General features: G+C 48.8%; 1 protein-coding gene across 8 annotated transcripts in view; it reads right to left on the reverse strand.

The window, feature by feature from the left end:
* The window catches only part of AGO2 (argonaute RISC catalytic component 2), a 117,940-nt gene that overhangs the window by 49,757 nt on the left and 45,877 nt on the right, over positions 1-22,306 (reverse strand). For 7 of the 8 annotated variants that reach the window (XM_024250989.3, XM_054518881.2, XM_054518883.2 and 4 more), the window contains 2 exons: positions 17,729-17,924; positions 2,675-2,795 (listed from right to left, as the gene is read on the reverse strand). In XM_024250989.3, the coding sequence (XP_024106757.1) occupies positions 2,675-2,795; positions 17,729-17,924 (317 nt within the window). Of the gene's footprint in view, positions 1-2,674; positions 2,796-17,728; positions 17,925-20,766; positions 20,839-22,306 lie in introns of all 8 variants that reach the window. The other variant, XM_054518884.2, reaches the window with a different exon arrangement.

Here is a 22,306-nt window from a genome sequence, read left to right on the forward strand (position 1 = left end):
CCCCACGCTAACCGAACACAGTGGCTTTGAGTAGGTTCTCTATGCTCTCTGGGACATGAGCTTTTCTTTCTTCCTTTTTTTTTTGAGATGGAGTTTTGCTCTTGTTGCCCAAGGCTGGAGTGCAATGGTGTGATCTTGGCTCACTGCAACCTCCACCTCCCAGGTTCAAGTGATTCTCATGCTTCAGCCTTCCAAGTAGCTGTGACTATAGGCGTGTGCCACTATGCTTGGCTAATTTTTTTTGTATTTTTAGTAGAGACGGGATTTAGTCATGTTGGCCAGGCTGGTCTCGTACTCCTGGCTTCAAGTGATCCGCCTGCCTCGGCCTCCCAAATTGCTGGGATTACAGGCATGAACCACTGCACCTAGCCTTAAACAAAGAATTTTAAACCCTCGCTACTCAATGTGTGGCATGGGGCCAGCAGCACAGGCACCGGCTAGGGCTGGTGGGAGATGCACCACCCAGAGCCGTGGGGCACAGGCACCGGACAGGGATGTACATGCTCACTGAACTCTCACAAAGCCCCTGGGAAGTAGTTTTTATTGCCATCTCTCCGTTTTACAGGTGAGGCAGTTGAGGCTTGGCCAGTTGAGGTGCCTCAGGCCCCACCACAGGAAGGGTGGAGCCAGGCCTCAAACCCATATCTGGTTTTACCGCAGAGTCTGTGCGCAGTTAATTTCCACAATGACAGGTCTCAAATTTAAATATCAAATACCATATAGACTCCCTCAGCCCCTTTTCAGAAAAACTACCCTGATGCCCGCCTTGTGTGTAAATATAAATATGTACAGACAAAACTGTGTACAAACTCCTTATGCTTTTCTTTCTTATAAAACTTTAAGTGAAAACAAATGCAAATTAAGCACAGAACTTTAAAATGACTACATTTCAGCTCCACAGCACGCTAGTTTGCAAGGGGTGATCATGCTCGACTGATGTGCATTTGGTCTAGGACTAGCTCCTATTGGGAAAACCAATGTCTATCACCCTGGGCTGGCCGTGACAACGCATAGACCACTGTCCCCTCTTAGAACCATGAGATCGCTTTATGCAGAGCCCTATATCGTAAACTCGGCCTCTGCTCAGTCACAGCATGTTCTCCCCTTGTCAGAGCGTGATAACGTGGAGAAGCATCACTGGGCACTGAGATTGCTGGGCCCTGCTGACCATCCAGAAAGGCTGAAAGGAGCTTCTTCATTTCAAGATTATCATCAAAATGAAAAACTAGCCACTCTGGAGGCTGAGGTGGGAGGATCGCTTGAGCCTGGAAATTGAAGGCTACAGCAAGTGTGATTGCACCATTGCTTTCCAGCCTGGGCGACAGAGCCAGACCCTGTCTCAAAAGGAAAAGGAAGAAGATTGAACGTCTGTAGAGAGAGCTGCTTTTAGGCCACTTGCTCTCCCACTAAAACAGACATCCCTGACAGCAACTTGAGACCCTTTGCACATGGAGCTGGCTTCCTTCTCAGGAACTCAGGGTTTAAAAAGCAAACTGTGTACGTTGTTCCCAGAGGGAATCAGCCTTTCATTCTCAGCATTTCTTTCATAGTTGTTAAACTCCTGGTTTCTGATGTGTTTGCTTCTTAAAGTATGTGTAAAGATTATTTTTTATGTTTTATTTTTTTGAGACTGAGTCTCACTCTGTTGCCCAGGCTGGAGTGCAGTGGCGCGATCTCAGCTCACCATAACCTTCGCCTCCCAGGTTCAAGAGATTTTCCTGCCTTAGCTTCCCAAGTAGGTGGGATTACAGGTGCCTAGCTAATTTTTATATTTTTAGTAGAGATGGGGTTTCACCATACTGGCCAGGCTGGTCTCGAACTCCTGATCTTGTGATCCGCCCACCTCGGCCTCCCAAAGTGCTGGGGTTACAGGCGTGAGCCACCGCGCCCGGCCTGTAAAGATTATTGCTGAGCCAGGTTTCTGCTCTTCTTCTACTTACAAATAACACCCGTATCACTCTGCGGCAGCACATTTGTTGAAAGACATTCTCAAGAAGTGACAACTTCTGGGCAGAAATTTTATTACTTTTTAAATAAAGCCATGATAAGGCTAAAGGTAATAAAAGAAGGTGACATTTTAATATACCCGCTCCTTCCGGGTTGACTAATCACCATCATTCTAATTTCAGATGAGTCACTGGCTAGAGCAGAATGTTAACTGGGCCTCACTGCCATGTCTCTCTCTCACATACCCCTATATGAACGTAATTTTCCATAGCTCTTCTTGTGGAGATGGAGTCTCATTCTGTCGCCCAGGATGGAATTCGTGGCGCACTGAGATAGCTCACTTCAGCCTCGAACTCCTCAGCTCAAGCCATCTTCCTGCCTTGGCCTCTGTAGGTCTTTATAATACTGGTGCTTACTCTAGGCTCTTGTCTGGCGGTGGTTTGTGGCTTGTGTTTAGCATGTGTACTTTGTACTTAAAGTTTGGTGGTTTCAGCAAGTTCTTGATATCCGTGTCTGGACCTAGACAAGTTAAACCCCCATCACTGAAAGCCACAATACACAGAAGGTAGTTTTTATGGCTCTCAGGACGAAGCATGTGGCAGCGACCCGCTCTCTCCTCCTCAGTGAAATAGTTTCGTGTATGAGAACAGGCATGACGGACTTTACAACATGTGTGAGCTTTACTTCACCGTACGTTACTCCACCAAGGGCACCCCGGGGAGCTTACCTTGTCCCTCCCAATCGGAAGGGGCATGGCTGTGTATAGATTCTTCCTGCCGTCAAACACGGGCTTCCGATCCCCAAAGATCTGTGTTTTAAAGTGCTGGACCATGTGTTCCACGATTTCCCTGAAACAAAGACAAAAGTCGGGCAAAATGTCAATAAAATGGAGAAAATGGCATACAAGGACATTTTTCTGACGCTATTTTTTTTTTTTTTTTGAGATGGAGTCTTGCTCTTGTGGCCCAGGCTGGAGTGCAATGGCGGGATCTCGGCTCACTGCAACCTCTGCCTCCTGGGTTCAAGCAATTCTCCTCCCTTAACCTCACAAGTAGCTGGGATTAATGCCACCACGCCCGGCTAATTTTTTTTTTTTTTTTTTGAGACGGAGTTTCGCTCTTGTTGCCCGGGCTGGAGTGCAGTGGCACGATCTTGGCTCACTGCAATCTGCGCCTCCTGGGTTCAAGTGGTTCTCCTGCCTCAGCCTCCCGAGTAGCTGGGAATACAGGTGCCCGCCACCACACTTGGCTAATTTTTTGTATTTTTTTTTTTAACTAGAGACAAGGTTTCATCATGTTGGCCGGGCTGGTCTCGAACTCCCGACCTCAAGTGATCCGCCCGCCTTGGCCTCCCAAATGCTGGGATTACAGGCGTGAGCCACCGCACCCGGCCCTCTGATGCTATTTTTAAAGCAATTTTGTAAGACCTGTGGCTCCTTTGGGCAACATGACTTCCAACTTCTATAAAGAAGCAAACTAGACCCATGAGTGCGTTTGTGCTCGTGCATTTAGTGAAACACGGGAGAACCTGATACGCGCTGGGCACTTTATATGCCACATAGAGCAGATGACAGACACTTCCAGAACCTCCGGAGCTCTGTGAAGGCACTGACGAGAACAGAGCTTGTGACATTTGTGTTCCATAGAGGTAGGGTCAGGCGCTCATGCCTCTGCACGGCTTCCCACTGTGCACACAGACTGACAGGTGTGGCTCAGCTCGGCTGTGGGCCTTGCTGTGGCCACTAGGATTTGCTCTGTAGCCCCAGTCAAGGGGTTTGTGAGACTGGCTTGGCCTTCTGTGCTCCTCTGATTGCCAGAAAAATGAGTCCTGGGTGCTGCTGCCCCTCCAGTCCAGCCTGACCCAGGGGCCCAGCCAAACCTCAGCCCACTTGCAGAGCCATAGTATGAAACGGATGCTTGCTGCTGGGAGGGACTGGGGTTTTGGTGTTGGGGGCTCAGGCATTCCAGTGGCAGAAGGCTGCTAGATGCAAGGGAGCTGCTCTGCAGGGCTCCGTGAACAGAGATCCATGACCCCCACCCTCCACCCCCCAACCCCCACTTCCCCACCATGACAGAGAGGCCTCCAGAAACACACTCTGCAAACCTCCTGCTGGCCTTGAGCTCTGTTCCAAAGAGGTACCAGCTTGGCATAGCACTCTCCTGGCATTTCAGGTGGTTGTTTTATTTTATTTCATTAGAGACAGGGTCTCGCTCTATCATTGGAGTACACTGGCACGATTACTGCTCACTGCAGCCTTGACCTCCCAGGCAGAAGCAATCCTCCCATCCCAGCCTCCCAAGTAGCCGGAACTACATGCCCAGGCCACTATGCCCAGTTAATTTTTAAATTTTTTTGTAGAGATGGGGCCTCCCTTATGTTGCTCAGGCTGGTCTCAAACTCCTGGGCTCAGGCAATCCTCTTGCCTTTGCCTCCTGAAGTGCTGGGAGTACCAGCATGAGTCACTGTGCCCAGCTCAGGGGGGTTCTGATGCATTTTGACCCAACTCACTAAATGCCTGCCCTCACACACCACACCTGATGAAGTGCAAATATGAAGAGCTGGGGTCACTGCCTGCCCACAAAGGCCCATGTGAGGGAAATGCAGAGGCCTATGGGGTGCTTAAGATCTCGGTTTTTTACCAGGAAATGCCAGCTCAGGGGATGTGGTAAAGAGGGAGAGAGGAGTCCACCAGCAGGGGAAGGTGGGGGCAGGGGAGTCACCGACAGATTTCTGAAGGGAGTTGGGATTGGAGCATGGCTAGAATGGTCTTTCTCTTGGGCAGAGCCTCGGTCATCTCTCAGGAAGCAAGAATCTGCCAACTCCTTCCATTCCTTTCCCAAAAGTCGAGGCAAGCTGGCCTGGAGGGCTTTCCTTATTCAGAATGGCTTTGCTTGGTTCACCTCCAACAGCCACAGGAAGAGGGTCTCAGGGATCCAGCTAACCTGCCCTCAACACCTGCGGTCTGGGGAGTGCCCGTGGCAGATGCCCAGAGCCTCTCAGTGACATCTTTGAGGGCTCCACCAAGCTGCACCCGCCTCTGACAGTGCTGGGAGATCCAGCCTGGGCAGGGCACAGCCCCGAGGGCTGTCAGCATAGCCCCGGCATCCATCCCTGCCATGCCGACCTGGCAGCCAGGGCACAATCTCACCTGGCACCTCCCTGACCTGCTCTGGGCTGCCCAAGACAAGGGATGCCCTGCAGCTCTCACAAGAGGACAGCTCATTCCTCCGCGCTCTCCAGACATTACAAAGGGTCCCCAACCTTCGGAGGCCCTCATCTCCCTGGCCAGGACCACACAGCCAACTTGTGGTGCAGATGGCTCCATTGGAGGGGAAGGTGGGTTCTACTCACATTCAAAGAACAAATCATTCTGGCCTAATTCAAACCTGACCTGAACAGAGTAAGATGGCACACACCCTGACTCATTTCATGAGGCTAGCAAAACCTTTAGGTTGAAACTAGACAGGAAGAGTACTAAGAAATCGTGGGCCAATCACTTACAAATAGAGGCAGGAACAAGACATTAACAAGCTGAATCTAGCAACATGTTCAAAAATAAATCATCATGTCAAAGTTCAGTCGATACCGAAACAAAAGGTTGTATTTAACATTATAGAATTAATTAACATGAAACAGGTTATAAACCTAAAAGCTATAACTGAGAAATGCCTAGAAGAAAACATAAGAAAAAAATGTTCCTAAACCTTGGGATAGACAAAAATTTCTAAGAAATGTGTCCCTAAAGGAAAAATTCAAACTAGGCTTCATTAAAATTAAAAACTTTTACCCATCTCTTAAAAAAAAAAAAAAAGAGAGAGAGAGAGGCACCATTACAAAAACAAAAAGACAAGGCCAGGTGCGATGGCTCACGCCTATAATCTCAGCCCTTTGGGAGGCAGGCGGATCACTTGGGGTCAGGAGTTTGAGACCAGCCTGGCCAATATGGTGAAACCCCATCTCTACCAAAAATACAAAAAATTAGCTGGGTGTAGTGGTGGGTGCCTGTAATCCCAGATACTTCGGAGACTGAGGTGGGAGAATCGTTTGAACCCAGGAGGCAGAGGTTGCAGTGAGCTGAGATTGTGCCACTGCACTCCAGCCTGGGCATGACAGAGTGAGACTCTATCTCAAAAACAAACAAACAAAAACAAAAAGATGAGCAATCAACTGGGAGGAAATATTCCATAATCACACAGACACACATCTAACAAAGAACTTGTATACATAATGTATTTAGGAAAATTCTTACAACTCAGTAAGAAGATAATCCAACTTAAATGAGCAAAAGATTTGACCAGACACATGGCAGAAGAGGATACACAAATGGCGGGTAAGCACATGAAAGGGTGTTCGTCACTCCGCTTCAGGGAAATGGAAATGAAGTCACAGACATCCAGTAGAAAGGCTAAAATCAGAAAGGGTAAAAATACCAAGAGCTGGTGAAGGTGGAGGGAAATGCTCTCTGCTACGAAGCTGGTGCAACTACTTTGGGGAAAAAGTGTGGTTTCAATGTCTGTTTACTACCCTGTCTAGCAACTTCTGACACAAGAAAAATGAAAACACACATCCACGCAAACATTTGCATACAAATGTGTATAACAGCTCCAAACTGGAAACAATTCATATCAATGTCCATCAGCTGATGAGTGGACAAACCCATGATGCCACACGCACACAATGCAATACTTGAATCCACGCTACATGCAACATGACGGGTGTCTTAGAAACATGCTTGGCGGGCCAGGCGCGGTGGCTCTCACCTGTAATCCCAACACTTTGGGAGGCCGAAGCAGGTAGATCACGAGGTCAGGAGATCGAGACCATCCTGGCTAACATGATGAAACCCTGTCTCTACTTAAAAATACAAATTAGCTGGGCGTGGTGGCGGGCGCCTATAGTCCCAGCTACTCGGGAGGCTGAGGCAGGAGAATGGCGTGAACCCGGGAGGCGGAGCTTGCAGTAAGCCGAGATCGTGCCACTACACTCCAGCCTGGGCGACAGAGCAAGACTCCATCTCAAAAAAAAAAAAAAAAAAAAAAAAAGAAACATGCTTGGGGAACAAAGCCAGCCACCAGAAGGAACAGGTATACAATGATAATGATTCCATGTATAGGAAACTCTTTGACAGGCAAAAACAATCTACACTGACAGAATGCAGGTCTGTGTTTGCCTTGGGGCAGGGGACAACACACTTAACTGCAATGGGGCAGGTGCTTTGGGTTTGTTAGCATGTCCTATTGATTGTGGTGGTTCTTACAGGACTGCATACATTTTTTAAAGATCATAGGCCTACATAAAGGTATGTCTAGGAGATACTGTGGGTTCGGTTCCAGACCAGCACAATAAAGGAAATGTCGCAATAAGGCGAGTCATACAAAGGTGTTGGTTTCCAGTGCACAGAAAAGTTCTGTTTCCACTGTACTGCCGTCTATTCAATGTGCAATAGCATTGTGTCTAAAAAAAAACATGTACATTCTTTGATTAAAAAATACTTTATTGCTAAAAATGCTGACACAGACATGAAGGGCACCAATAAGACTTGCTTGGCACAGGGCTGCCACGAACCTTCAATTTGTTAAACAACGATGACAAACAGTACCTGCAAAGGGCAACAAAGCAAAGCACAGGCTGGCGCAGTGGCTCATGCCTGTAATCGCAGCACTTTGGGAGGCCAAGGCAGGTGGATCACGAAGTCAGGAGTTCGAGACCAACCTGGCCAACATAGTGAAATCCCGTCTCTACTAAAAATACAAAACATTAGCCAGGCGTGGTGGCAGTTGCCTGCAATCCCAGCTACTTGGGAGGCTGAGGCAGGAGAATCACTTGAACCCGGGAGGCGGAGGTTGCAGTGAGCTGAGATCACGCCACTGCACTCCACCCTGGGCAACAGAGTGAGTTGCCCAGGGCAAAAAAAAAAAAAAAAAAAAAAATTAGCCAGGCGTGGTGGCACACACCTGTAGTCCCAGCTACTTGGGAAGCTGAGGCATGAGAATCGCTTGAACCCAGGAGGCAGAGGTTGCAGTGAGCCGAGACTGCGCCACTGCACTCCAGCCTGGGTGACAGAGCGAGACTCCTTCTCAAAAACAAAAAAACAGTGACAACAAAAAGAAAAATTATGACAATTTCAAAGTTGTAGAAGAAAAGCATTTAATAAAATTCAACATCCACTCATGGTTTTTTTTTTTCTGAAACAGATTCTTACTCTGTTGTTCAGGCTGGAGTACAGTGGTGCAATCATAGTTCACTGCAAACTTGAACTCCTGGGCTCAAGGGATCCTCCCCATTCAGCCTCCCAAGTAGCTGTGACTATGGGCGCATGCCACCACAATGGCTAATTTTTAACTTTTTGTAGAGATGAAGCTTTGCCATGTTGCCTAGGCTGGGCTCAGGCAATCCTCTCACTTTGGCCTCTCAAAGTGCTGGGATTACAGATGTGAGTCATCATGCCTGGTACTCATGATTGTTTTTAAAAAATTAGAAAAGTAGGGATAGAAGGAAACGTCTTCATCTGGTAGGAAATCCGCACAGAAACCTTCTCAAAGTCTATAGCAAACTAACTTTCCCTGAGGTTCGCAATGTAACGAAGACGCCCAAATCACCACTTCTGTTCAATGCTGCACTACAGGTCATGGTTACCACCGTAGGGTAAGAAAGGGATTGTAAAGAAGAAAAAAACTGTCATTACTGGTGGACATTAGGACTGTATTTGCTGAAAATCCAGAAGAGGCTACAGAGAAAAAGGAAGCTTCAGAAAGCCAGAGCGCTGTCTCCAGGTCTGGGCTGTGCGCCAGGTACAGGGTGAATGCCGCCTATGTCCCTCTTGGACAAAGATGCTCGTTGCCCTCCAGTGCGCCTTTCTTCACTCCTGTGTTCTTAGTGAAAGAGGTGGCAAAAAAGGAGTGGCGGACTCAGTCATTCAACAAACATCTCAGTGATGACGCCTGCAGGCACCGCCTCCTGCAGGGATGGGTCTCCCGGGCTTCCCTGTCCTCTCCCCCTCTATGAAATCCAGGTTCCCCACAAAGATTTGGTCCCTTGGCAGTACACTGGCAGTTCCCTCCCTTTTTTCCCTATGAGACAATCTCGTGGCCACTCTAAGTTGCATATCACCGCAGAGGAATTCCTGAGTGACTTGGCAATACAGGACCGCCGTGTTTGGAAACAATTATTTAATTGTAGGATGTAACATAATGGCAATACATCATTGATTATGTACTCCAGAATCGGTGGCCACCCTGCACCTTGGCCTCCCTCCTCCTTCTAGTTCCTGAAAGAAAAGACCCCTGCCCTGACCCCCAACTATCTGCCCCGCAACTGGAGAACAGCAGCCAAAGCAGCGTGTTCCTCCCTGTAGCAGGGGTGCAGCTACCGTGGGGGTCCTCCCAGAGCCACACGCACAGGGAAGGAGGGAGGGAGGCATGGGCGCTCGGAGTCCCAACCTGTATTCACGAAGTTTTTTTTTTTTTTTTTTTTTTTTTTGAGACGGAGTCTCGCTCTTTCGCCAGGCTGGAGTGCTGTGGCGTGATCACACTGCAACCTCTGCCTCCCAGGTTCAAGCGATTCTCCTGCCTCAGCCTCCAGAGTAGCTGGGACTACAAGTACGTGCCACCACACCCAGCTAATTTTTGTATTTTTAGTAGAGATGGGGTTTCACCATGTTGGCCAGGATGGTCTTGATCTCTTGACCTTGTGATCTGCCCGCTTCAGCCTCCCAAAGTGCTGGGATTACAGGCATGAGCCACCATGCCTGGCCCACAAATTTTTCCTTTGAGAGTCGGAAACACGAAAAGACGTCTTAAAAAAGAAAAAAAATCAGTAAAGAGATATACCATGTTTATGGATCAGAATATTTTCCTTGAACAAATCCATCCTTTTTTCTTTTTTTTTTTTTTTTTTTTGAGATGGAGTCTCGCTCTGTCGCCCAGGCTGGAGTGCAGTGGCACAATCTCGGCTCACTGCAAGCCCTGCCTCCTGGGTTCAGGCCATTCTCCTGCCTCAGCCTCCTGAGTAGCTGGGACTACAGGCGCCCGTCACCACGCCCGGCTAATTTTTTGTATTTTTAGTAGAGACGGGGTTTCGCTGTGTTAGCCAGGATGGTCTCGATCTCCTGACCTCGTGATCCACCCGCTTCTGCCTCCCAAAGTGCATCCTTTTAATTTCAGTAAAAATCCAGAGAGGGATGTCTTTTTATTTGATAGGATTTAACAAACTCATCCTAAAATAGAAGTGGAAATCTGAAGGACAAAGGCTGGCAGGTATTCTTGAGGAGGAGCACCTGGAAGGAGGCCATGGCGTTGGGGCAGGCAGAGAGCTCGGGACAGAGCCCAGAGTCCAGAGCCCAGAAACAGGCCCAGGGATGGGGGCGGCAGGAGAGAGAGGGCAGGACACACTTCTCAATGACTTATGGCAGGCAACCACACACCCAGGATTCAAGGAAATACAACCGAGCCGCACTACTGGAGACACTCCGGATGAACACTCACTGTTCCGAGCCCTATCCAGCACTAGGCATGATGACTCCGCTCACTGACGGTCCTGCGGGCCCCTGGAGGCGGGGTCAGGTCCAGCTCATCCTGCACGCCCAGCACGGCGTGCGGCTTGGGCTGGGCGGATCTCTCAAGAGAAGGAGGCTGTTCAGTCGTGCCAGCGAGGCAGTGCCCCGAGGGGCTGCAATGCACACCCATGGAGTCAGCCAGCAGACAATCCCGGCCACCACTCAGGCCTCCGCCACCCAGAGAGAGCATCCCTGGCCACCCGCCCGCATCCCCCGTGCCCCGGGGCCCACTGCTGAGGGTGAGGAGGGGCCGATCTTGTACAAAGCAGAGAAAGTGGACCTCGTGGCTGTGGCAGCAGGATGGCACCTTGCTGCCTAATTCTAACACGGGGGTCCCTTCCCTCCTCAAACACAGATGACGACGTATTTGGCAGTTAATTTTCTTTCTTTGTAAAACTGTGATAAAATACAGATAACATAAAATCGACCATTTCAACTAAGTGTTCAGTTCAGCAGCATCGAGTGTGTCCATGCTGTCGTGCAACAACCACCACCCTCTGTCCACACATGTTTTTCACTTCCCCAAAGTGAAATTGTACCCGTGAGGCACTAACTTCCCAGCCAGCCCATGAAGCCACCTGGGGACCCTGCTCCTGGAGTCCCTGAATCTGGTTCTTCGTTTCGATCCAGTGCAGGCACTGGAAAGTAAGCGAGTGTCCCTGCTTCTGGAGAGCCAGCTCTGCTGGCCACCCAGGTCTCAGGCTTGCCCTTGACCTCCCAAAAAAGATGACAGCCCAGGAGTCCACTTGCATGCATTCCGTCCACCAGCGGGCCCCCAGCCTCTTAGAGAGTGACCCATGTTGAAACGAAGGAAAAGGAGAACCACGGCCAAGCTGTTAGTGCTGGTTCTGCCAAGTTCTAAGCGGAGACTCAGCTCCCTCCTCAGTCACCACCCAGGGAAAGGGCAGTGCCAAACAGCACCCCGCACAGGGCCGGGGCCGCCTCGCAGAAGCTGGAGCGTGCTTGCTAATGCAGAGAAGCAAGTGCCTGCCCCGTTTGCCTGTTTGCCCTTTTGTCATAATTCTGAGAGGTTCCCTCTTTTACAAATGTCATCCTTTCATTAATTTCTAATTACACAGCTTTTGCCTTAATACATTCTCACCAAAGGTTTCACATAACGATAAAGCTAAAAGTCCCCGCCTGGGCAACACGGAAAGACCCCGTCTCTACAACGTATTTAAAAATTAGTGGAGTGTGGTGGTGTGTGCCTGTGGTCCCAGCTACTTGGGAGGCTGAGGTGGGAGGACTGCTTGACCCCAGGAGGTTGAGGTTGCAGTGAGCCATCATTGCGTCACTGCACTCCAGCCTGGGTAACAGAGGGAGATCCTGTTTCAAAAAGAAAAAAAAAAAAACCCAAAAAGCTAAAAGTCTGTTTACACTACCCATTCATTTCAATCCCCATTCTAAGAAGTAACCTTATCCTTTTCAAACCTATGCTTTCACATAAACACATAGCTATCTACAAATACATTGTTTTATTATTTTTATATACATGGTATCAAACCCACACTTCTGAGGCTCCCATCTTCCTACTCTGTGTCTTTGAGATCTTTCCTCCTAACTGTATACAATGTGGCCACCAAGTCTAGAACTACAGACACGGTAATCACGTGCCTTACTGTTACCACCTAACCACTTGCTACTTAGTTGCCTGTGTTTCTGAGCTTGGAGGTCAGCCTGGGAGCCCCACTCCACTACTGCTGAGCGCCACACTGCATGCCCCAGCGCACTCCTCTAACCCGCCACTTCCTACTGATATTTAGATGGTGTCTTTTGTTGTTCTTTTTTTTTTTTTCAGAGTAGTCATCCTATACATCTCCTTGAGATATAGAGACTGGGAAGAACGGGTGGGTTAGAGGGTACATGACGTTTCTGCTTTAATACCCGCACCGGACTGCCTTCTAAAGAGGCAGGGCCCACCTGCATTCCCGTGAGTGGCTCATGCCCAGAGTCACAGAGCTCCAGGTGCAAGGCTGAGTGTGACACAGCCATGCTGCCCAGCCCCCCGCTCCACAGGCACAGGGCCATCGCGTCTGCTGGTTCTTCTGGGGCCACTTGACGGAGCTCAAGACGAACAAGGAGGAAGAGAGGCAGGGGAAGGGAGAGGAGCCCACCTCCTCCTCGCAGCCCACTCGTGCTTCTCGGCACAGAGCATGGGGGCAAGGCCCACATGACTTCAGCAAGACTTAGGTCGTGCGGGCCTTGCCCCCATGCTTTCTCGGGGCTGGCTCAAGACTGGCTGTGTTGTGCAGCCACCTCGGTGCCCACAGCTGTATGGGATGCTCCTGGGAGGAGGGGTCTTGCTTGCACCAAACCCTAACCCGGCAGCCCCGGGAAAGGGGCGGACTATACTGCAGGGCCTGAGGGCACTGAGGCTGCTTCACTGTGTAGTTGTCAGAATGTCACGGAGGTGACTGAGGTGCAAGGGCATTTTTCTCCTGGCCTTGGATAAAGCCTCTGTGTTGGACTCATTAAACATCTACCCGGGGCATTGCACAAGGTTTTGGGAACTACAACTAAGATGCCATCCTTGCTCTCACAGAGGCTGCAGTGTGGTAAGAGAGATGGGTAGGAGATGCTAAGCAGCAGGACGGAGGAGCCCAGACTCATGACAGGCTCAGGGCCCCACCTTCGTCTCCCTTTCCACTCGGAGCTCCCCTCCAGCGGCGCTGACCATGAGCACCATCCACCTCCCCACTGGGGACAGGAGCCGTGTCTGCCTCAGCCACCACTGCACCCCCAGGGCATTGCAGCTGATGTGTGAGCGGGGGTCTCAGGAATGTGGGTGGTGGGAGGAGGGAGGAGGTAGGCCAGGGCTCCCACACAGGTCTTGTGAGCACAAACATTTTACTTCTGACATTTTCCTATGCTGTTTTGATTGATTATAATTTTGAGATAGGGCCTAAAGGTTCCTAGGTCTAGGCAGCAACTCTCAAGCTGGCTCATAGCCTAGCAGGTTGGCCTTGGCCCTGTGCATGCAGCTCCTGCCCTGCATCTGCTGCTTACCAACTGCGTGACCCGAGCCTGGCAGGCGAAACCACAGGAGTGTAGTAGCACAGTCCTGGAAAGATACCACGTTCTCATCACCCTCAGCCTCTTTCTGGTGTCAGATGACGAAGCCTTGGCCATGCCTAGTTTCATAAAAGAAAGCTGCTTGTGTACTGTGGTCGATGGCCTAAGGGCCCACCTGCCACCGCACCAGTCAACAACCCAGAAAATGTGGGCCAGGCACGGTGGCTCACACCTGTAATCGCAGCACTTTGGGAGGCCAAGTTGAGCAGACTGCTTGAGGCCAGGAGTTTGAGACCAGCCTGGGCAACATGGTGCAACCCTGTCTCTACTAAACAGGCTCACGCCTGTAACCCTAGCACTTTGAGAGGCCAAGGCAGGCAGATCACAAGACGCCAGGAGTTTGACACCAGCCTGAGCAACATGATGAAACCCAGTCTCTACTAAAAATGCAAAATTAGCCGGGTGTGGTGGCGCATGCCTGCAATCCCAGCTACTCCGGACGGATGGCTGAGGCATGAGAATGACTTGAACCCAGGAGGTGAAGGTTGCAGTGAGCCCAGATCATGCCACTGCACTCCAGCCTGGGCAACAGAGCAAGATCCTGTCTCTAAAAAAAAAAAGGAAAAAGGAAATGTGTATACTGCTTTATGCCCTCATTCTGGTTCTAAGAGTACCCCCTAAATCACAGATTCACACAGGGTTCTATCCCAGGGAAACGCAAAAACAAACCAGCAGTCCCACTGATGGAGAGCCACACAGCAATGAGATATACTAAAAGATCTAGGAAGACCTTTAGTAAAGAAAGCTGCTTAACCCAGTGGTGCACATAGCTTTTGTTCAGAAATACATATTTTAGTAAGCGCATATTTAAGGAACCTCATAGAACTCTCAACATACTCTGGACATGTTGAGTGAATCCAGTTGTTTAGTTTTACAGATATGAGAACTAAGTCCCCAGACATTCTCTCTCTTAGCATATTCAGAGTTCTGCAACCATCACTATGGCTTAGAACATTTTCACCATCCCAAAAATCAACACTATACTCAACAGCAGTCACTCCCCACCATTCCAGGAAAAGAAAAATTTACACAACCATTTATAATAGCATCCAAGAACATAGCATACTTTAGATTCATAGTGACCACAATAAAAAATTCAAGGGGGCTTTCTAGCAGAAATTGATAAGTTGTTTATATTTATTATTCTATATACTTGGAAAAGCAATAGATCCAGAATAGCTAAAACAGCTGTGAAGAACAACAAATTTGGAGGAACTATTTAATCAGATTTCAAGCCTTACCACTTAACTATAGTTAAAATGACCAAGAGTTCCTGGCCTAAAGACAACACAGAAGAGAATCCAGAAATAGATCCACACACATATACAGGTTGAGCACCCCAATCTGAAAACCCCAAATCCAAAATGCTCCAAAATCTGAAACTTTATGAGCACCAACATGACGCTCAAAGGAAATGCTCATTGGAGCATTTTGGATGTCAGGTTTTCAGATCTGCAATGCTCAACCGGTAAGCATAACAGAAATATTCCAAAATCAAAATAAATAAATAAATAAATAAATAAAAACTTAAAACACTTCTAGTTCTAAGCATTTTGAGTAAGGGATACTCAACCTGTACAATCAAATTATTTTTTTCAAAGGTCAACAGGTAAATCAGTGGGGAAAGAAAAGTATTTTCAACAGACCCTTACCTCACACCATACATAAAAATTAATTCAAGATGGATCGCAGACTAAATATGCAAGCAAAAACTATAATTCTAAAATAAAAACAGGAGAATATCTTTATGATCCCTAGGTAGGCAAAAATTTCCTAGAGAGACTACACTATGTAACAGCTATTTTTAAAAATTTATAAATTGGACTTCAACAAAACTAAAAAGTTCTGCTCATTAAAAGAAAGAGACCATCAGGAAGGTAAGATGACAAACTTTGGACTAGGAGAAAATATTCCCAGTATAGACTTCCATAATGGTGGTTTTTAGGTGCCAATGTGTCTAGATTAAAGAATAATCCAGAGAACTAATAAAGCTTGACTTCTGGGCATGTCTGTGTGGCTGCTTCCAGAGGAGACTGCATGTTAGTCAGAGACCGGGTGGGGATCTGTCCCCAGTGTGGGTAGTGCCATCCAATCAGCTGCGGGCACAGACAGAAAAAAAAGGAGAGAAAGAGTGATTTCTTCTCTCCCTCCTAGGGCTGGGGCACTGTCTTCCTCCTGCCTCGGACATCAGAACTTCAGGCTCCCTTGGCCTTTGGGTTCTAGGACTTATAGCAGCAGCCCTGTGGGTTCCAGTCTTTGGCTTCCCTGATTATAAGGCTTTCAGTCTTGGCCTGAGCCCCACTACTGACACTCCAGGGTCTCCAGCTTGTAAATGGCCTGCTGTGGGACATCTTAGCCTCTACAATCAGGTGAGCCAATTCCCCTAATAAATCCCCTCTCATATCTATAGATATATGTACAGTCATGTGTGGCTTAACCACGGGGATATGGCCTGAGAAATTCACTCAGGCGATTTCATTGCAGTGTGAACATCATAGAGTATATTTACATATACTCAGGAGGTGGAGTCTACCACACACCTAGGCCGCAAACCTGTACAGCATGTGACTGCTGAACACTGCAGGCAATTGTAACACCATGGTAAGGATGTGTACATCTACATATACCTAGGTCGGGCCCAGTGGCTCATGCCTGTAATCCCAGCACTTTGAGAGGCTGAAGCAGGTAGATCACTTGAGGTCAGGAGTTCGAGAGTGGCCTGGCCAATATGGTGAAATCCTGTCTCTACTAAAAATACAAAAAATTAGCCAGGTGTGGTGGCAGGCGCCTGTAATCCCAGCTACTCGGGAGGACGAGGCAGGAGAATCGCTTGAACCCAGGAGGTGGAGACTACAGTGAGCCAAGTTCATGCCACTGGACTCCAGGGTGACACAGCAAGACTCTATCTCAAAATAAAAAATAAAAAAATCTAAACTTAGAAAGGGTAGCGCATTGCTATACTATGTTATGTGGGCTATGATGTCAGCTCCCTTACAATCTTTTGGGACCATGGTGGTATATGTGGTCTGTCACTGGCCAAACGTTGTCATGCGGTACATGACTGTATCTCTATCCTATTGGTTCTGTCGCTCCGGAGGACCCTTACAAATGCAATGTGCATCCAGAATATACTAGAAACTCTCACGGATCAATAACAAAAAGACAAGAAACTCAGTGAAAAAAAAAAAAAACAGGCAAAACACTTCAACACTTTGCTGGAAATAATATATCGCTTAATCGATGAAAATAATATATAAACACATGGAAAGATGCTCAGATCATCAGGTACCAGAGAAATGAAAATTAACCACAATGAGAAACCACTACTCACCCACCGAAACACAAAAAAAAACACGCCTGACCACATCGAGCGCTGGTGGGGGTGGGCGGCCTTGGAAACACTCAGCGGAGCTGACGGGAGGAAAACATGACGGGAGCATGGGAACACCATTTATTTGGCAGGTTCACATGCAGCTAAACGCACAGCTGCCCTTCGGCCCAGCAATTCTACTCCTAGGTATTTATCTAACAGAGACGAAAACACCTCCACAAAAAGAACTTCAACAAGAATGTTCACAGCAGTCTTATTCATAATGGCCACAGCCTAGACTGCCCATGTGTTTAAAAGGAAGATGAAAAACAGACCACGAAATGGGCAATAGAGTATTCTTTTAGCAATAAAAATAAGCTACAAATACACACAATGGCGCAGGTGGGTCTCATAAATTCTGCTGAGTAAAAGCAGTCAGGATTGAGGCTGTGTCACTATACAGACCTGGAAACTAATCTATGTGACACACATCAGAATGCTGTGACTTTAGGGGCTGGGGGTAACCGGAAGAGGGTATGAGGCAACTTTCTAGGGTGATCAGTATATACATTTGTCAAAATTCTTCCAGCTGTACATTTACGATGTATGTATTTCACTATCCTGAAACTGTGTCTCAATACAAAAACTTGATATATATTTATATATATATATTTTTCAATCCGTAGGTTTGACTCTGAAAAACTGTTTTTGAAAAACAAATGCAGCTGAAACATTCTGGAAAAAAGCCAGATGGATCTGCTGAGAATTTCAGAGTTGATTAGTTTAAATGCCGTGTCTGTCCGCGCAGACCACTTACACAGCTCATGAAGGATGAAACGTAATACCTGTTAACTCTCCTCGGGCACTTCTCTGGCTTGATATCCAATTCATAATGATAGATGTCAATTTTGGGGATGTCCATTTCGAAGAAATTGGCCTGTAATTTGATTGTTCTCCCGGAGGTCCCAAAGTCGGGTCTAGGTGGAGGCTTGAAGGCATATCCTTGGATGGGGGGTGGCGGCGGCGCAGGAGGCGCAAGTGCTGGAATGGCAGAGAGAACACCCGTTAACGGGGGAGTAGGCTTGCTCTGCGGCCCTTCCCATCCCTCGGCCCTGAGCCACTATATGCCCCCCTCTGCTGTTTCCATTCATGTCCAGGCCAATATTGCATTCCACAGAGGAGGAGTCTCAACGTTAAGCCAATAATTTACTTAAAACGTATGATAACAACTCATTGGTGATCAAACTTGCTATGTCCATTTCTGTTCTTTCTTCCTGTCTCAGACACTGGACAGATGAGGCAGCATGAATTACCAGCACGGGAGACAAGGCAAAGAGCCCAAAAGTGTCAAGGCAGTGCCCCTCCCTTGTTGCTGTTTAAACCATTCATTTACTCAGGAAATGCTTTTTATTATGCATAAGCGGCAGAAACTTCATCTCAACTCAAGTTTTCAGTGGCTCCATATTAGTAAAGTTCAAAATGTAGATTTAGACAAATAAACATTTTTCAATAATAGAATATTTTCAATTTTCACTCATATGTCTGTTTAAAAAAAAGACAACCCTTCTCCATTTAAAAAAAAATCACATGTACTTCAATCCCTATTGACATCCACTGGAAAGAAAAAGTACTCTACTAAAAATAATATGAGCTGTTCTTACTGTATTTCTGACCTAGAAAAACTCAGAGACTCCTTGAATTATTTGGTTTTTTTTGTTTGTTTCCTATGAGAAAACTAACGTGCATTCAAGGTTATTAAACTCACGGAGTTACACCATTTGGAAATGTCATGGCAGCGTGGCCTTCCACCAAGTTGCCATGACTTCATAGATGACACATCTACAGACTTCCACGACACTCCATCCTTCAATGGCACTCAGCAGGTGCCCCTGTGGGCTGGGCACCATGCCCTGGGCCAACGTTACAAAAATAAACCAAGTCAGGCTGGGCGCGGTGGCTCACACCTATAATCCCAGCACTTTGGGAGGCCGAGGTGGGTAGATTACCTGAGGTTAGGAGTTCAAGACCAGCCTGGCCAACATGGTGAAACCCTATCTCTACTAAAAATACAAAAAGTATCCGGGTGTGGTGGCACGTGCCTGTAGTCCCAGCTACTCAGGAGGCTGAGGCAGGAGAACCACTTGAACCTGGGAGGCGGGGGTTGCAGTGAGCCGAGATCATGCCACTGAACTCCAGCCTGGGTGACAGAGCAAGACTCCATCTCTAAATAAATAAATAAATAAAACAAACAAACCGAGTTCTCAAGCAGCGCCCATGCTGCCACCAGGGACAGTTTCCAGGTGTCAGTCATCCACATGATGACGTCTGATGACTTTTCATAAGCTCGGCAGCTCACCAAGATCTTTCCCAGCAAGGACCCTGACTGTGACAGGGAGTGGACATCGCAGTCCAGGTGGGTTCAGCGGAGCCAGCCACTCCCTTGAGGACCGGCTGAGCCTCTCTGTACACCACACCGGAGTAGAACAAAGCGCTCGCCAACACGTGACCCCGTTCTCAGGTGGCTCCAACCACCCAGTGAGACGGCTCCCAGGAAACGTCCAGGACAGAGCCCAGGAATCCGGCCCCACGGCCAATCTCGATTTCAGGGTCGGACACGCTTCTCTTGGGGAGGAGAGTCACTGTCCTTCGGTGACTCCCAGCTTACAAGGTGCTCATGCAGTTACTTAACCGAGCCTCACAACCATACCACAAAGGGGCACACTGCTGGCTGCGAGAAGGTTTTGGGCTGGAACACGAGCTACTCGCAGGTGAAGCAGAGCTGCTCGGCCGCCTCCAAACCAGGCCCCTCCACTGGGCCCCCAGGCAGAGTCCAGGCACAGATGCAGCTCGGGCCCAGGGCTCAGGCTGACCCTATTTCTCCTAAGGAGCCTCCCCTGAGACCACCTCCTCTGCAACACCTGGCGTGGGAGGCGAGAAACCTGCACGCAGCCTGGTACTAACCCCTGTGAATAAAGGCAATGGGAAAACGCAGCGGTAATTCATACAATGTGCAATTTCCTAAGATAGTTCTTTCTTGCTTCACGTGAAGGCACATGGAATATAAAATTACAAGTTAAAGACGTAAAAGTTTTCCAGGCAGAGAGGCCAGGGAGGGTCCACCTTTCCGTATCTTCAGGAAGGCAACTCCACTGCCAAGGACGCCTCTGCAGGCCTGAGACCTCGGGGTGCCTGAAATCTACTCTGATCACTCACAGGGAGTCCCACGTGTAAGCTGCAGATACAAGCTGGAGGATCAAAGCCAAAGCGTGCAGGAGGAGACAGAGCAGAAGTGTGCAGACACGACCCCCATGCACAAGGAAGGTGGGGATGACAAGAAGGGCACTGGATGCCCACCCCAGGCTGTGAGCCCCTGGCCCTGACAGGTGAATAATGCACCAAGGTGGGGACCACATGTACAAGAGGCCACAAGACATGGATGGGCCACACACGCACTTGTCACATTTGACACGGATGGTTCTAAAGGGAATTCTAACACCACCTAGGGACGCACTCTCCATGTGCTCTCTGTTAAAGAAACGAAAGCCCGCGAGGAGGAGGCATCTGGGATGCCTTCACCAGGAAGATGCCACCACACTGGCATTCACGGAGCAGGTCCTGGCTCCCACCTCCTGGCTCCCACTGCCTGTCTAACAGCCGAGTCCCAAATCCCTTGCCTGCATCCAAGACTCGACCTCACCTCCCCACAACTTCCAGGACCACTGGGAGCAGCCATCCTCCCCCATCTCCTCCATCCTCCAAGGATGTTCCAAGGAGTAATCGAGGTTCCACCTGTCCGTGGACACTCTCTCCAGACACCCCACGGGCACCTCCTCCCCAGGCCACAGGTGGCACGTTCTGCCACATATCCTACCCAGCAACTAACCAGTCTTATTTTAAATGGGCTTCCAGTTGCTTCCATAAGTGTTAGTCTTGTCTCTGCATTGAAGGTTGAAACCTTTGGGAACAGAAAGGCAAATGCTTTCATTCAGGAATCCCAGGATTCTAGCACAGTGCACCTCAGCCACACTGCAGGCTCGGTTCCAGATCGCCGCAATAAAGCAGGTCACACCAATGCTTTGGTGTCCCAGTGCATATAAAAGTTGTTTGCACTATACTGTAGTCTACTAAGTGTGTAATAGCATTGTGTGTAAATAATGTACATATCTTAATTTAAAAACACTTTATTGCTTAAAAAATGCTGACAGAGACACTAAGTGAGCACGTTACTGGAAGAATGGCGCCAAGAGTTCCTCAGGCTACTACAAACATTCCATTTGTGAGGGAAGGAGGGAGGGAGTAAAGAAGGGAGTGACGCAGGGAGGGAGAGCGGGAGGGAGGGAGGGAGGAAAGGAGGAAGGGAAGGAAGGAGGGAGGAAAGGAAGAAAGGAGGGAGGGAGGGAAGGAAGGAAGGAGGAAAGGAGGGAGGGAGGGAAGGCAGGAAGGAAAAAAGCATACATTCTTTGTGCAGGGCAATAAAGTAAGGTGTACCTGTGGTTGGAAGGGACCTCAGCTGCTCCTGGGAGGGGCGATGGCTCCCCGGGGCCCAGGGCTGGCAGGCCCCTCTGCACTTAAGGCCATACCCATTCCTTAGACAGCGAGTTCGGAGGGCAAGGCCCGGAACCCAGCGCAGTGTCACGTACACAGCCGTGCTGTGTTCACTGAATCGGCATCACTCAGCACATTTGTTTAAGATTCCATTTTTAGAGCCGCATCTCACACAGTGAAAGGGAAAAATAGTGAATGAGTAATTGGCTTCCTGTGTGAGCAACTGGGTCACGGGGAACAAAAAACTTCAGTATACACAGCGGACGTCAGCAGAGGTGGGCGGCAGGCGAGCCTCCTGCAGGAGCAGGTGGTCCCCTGAAGAAACCCCTTTCGGAGTTGGCTCCTCCCCGACTTTTCAGGGAGGGATGTGGAGCAGACTCCGTGCTACTTGCCCTGAGGGCCATCTAAGTAAGGGACAGGGACGGGGGAAAGTTGGTGTGTGAAGAATAAAGTGCAGGCCTGCCAGGATCCCCCCCAGACGCAGACGTGTACCCTGAGGTGGGGAGAGCAGCTGCAGAAATTCAGAGTCATTAAATAAATGACTAGCCCAGCTCTTCCGCGAAGCCGCTTTGGCTACCAGCGAGTGAACCACAGGCCCGGGTCAGCACCCATAGGCTGCGCAGCTGCGGCCTGAGCTTGGGTGGCAGCCTCGCTGTGAGGCTGGCACAGGGGCCCATGGCTGTCTCCTAGGAAGCCGGCCCAGTGCTCAGCACCCATGTCTCAGGGGATGTAAACGGTTAAAGATCTGCCACCCAAATGACACGCAAAGCTCTTTCCGGAGCTCCAAAGTGAGTCATTATTCAAAGCCATGCTTCCCGATGGTCCTCCTAGAACTCTGTACTCATTACACTGGGCATCAGCCAGAAAATGTGCAGGCC

The sequence above is a fragment of the Pongo abelii genome, chromosome 7, assembly GCF_028885655.2.
Source record: "Pongo abelii isolate AG06213 chromosome 7, NHGRI_mPonAbe1-v2.0_pri, whole genome shotgun sequence".
NCBI lineage: Eukaryota > Metazoa > Chordata > Mammalia > Primates > Hominidae > Pongo > Pongo abelii.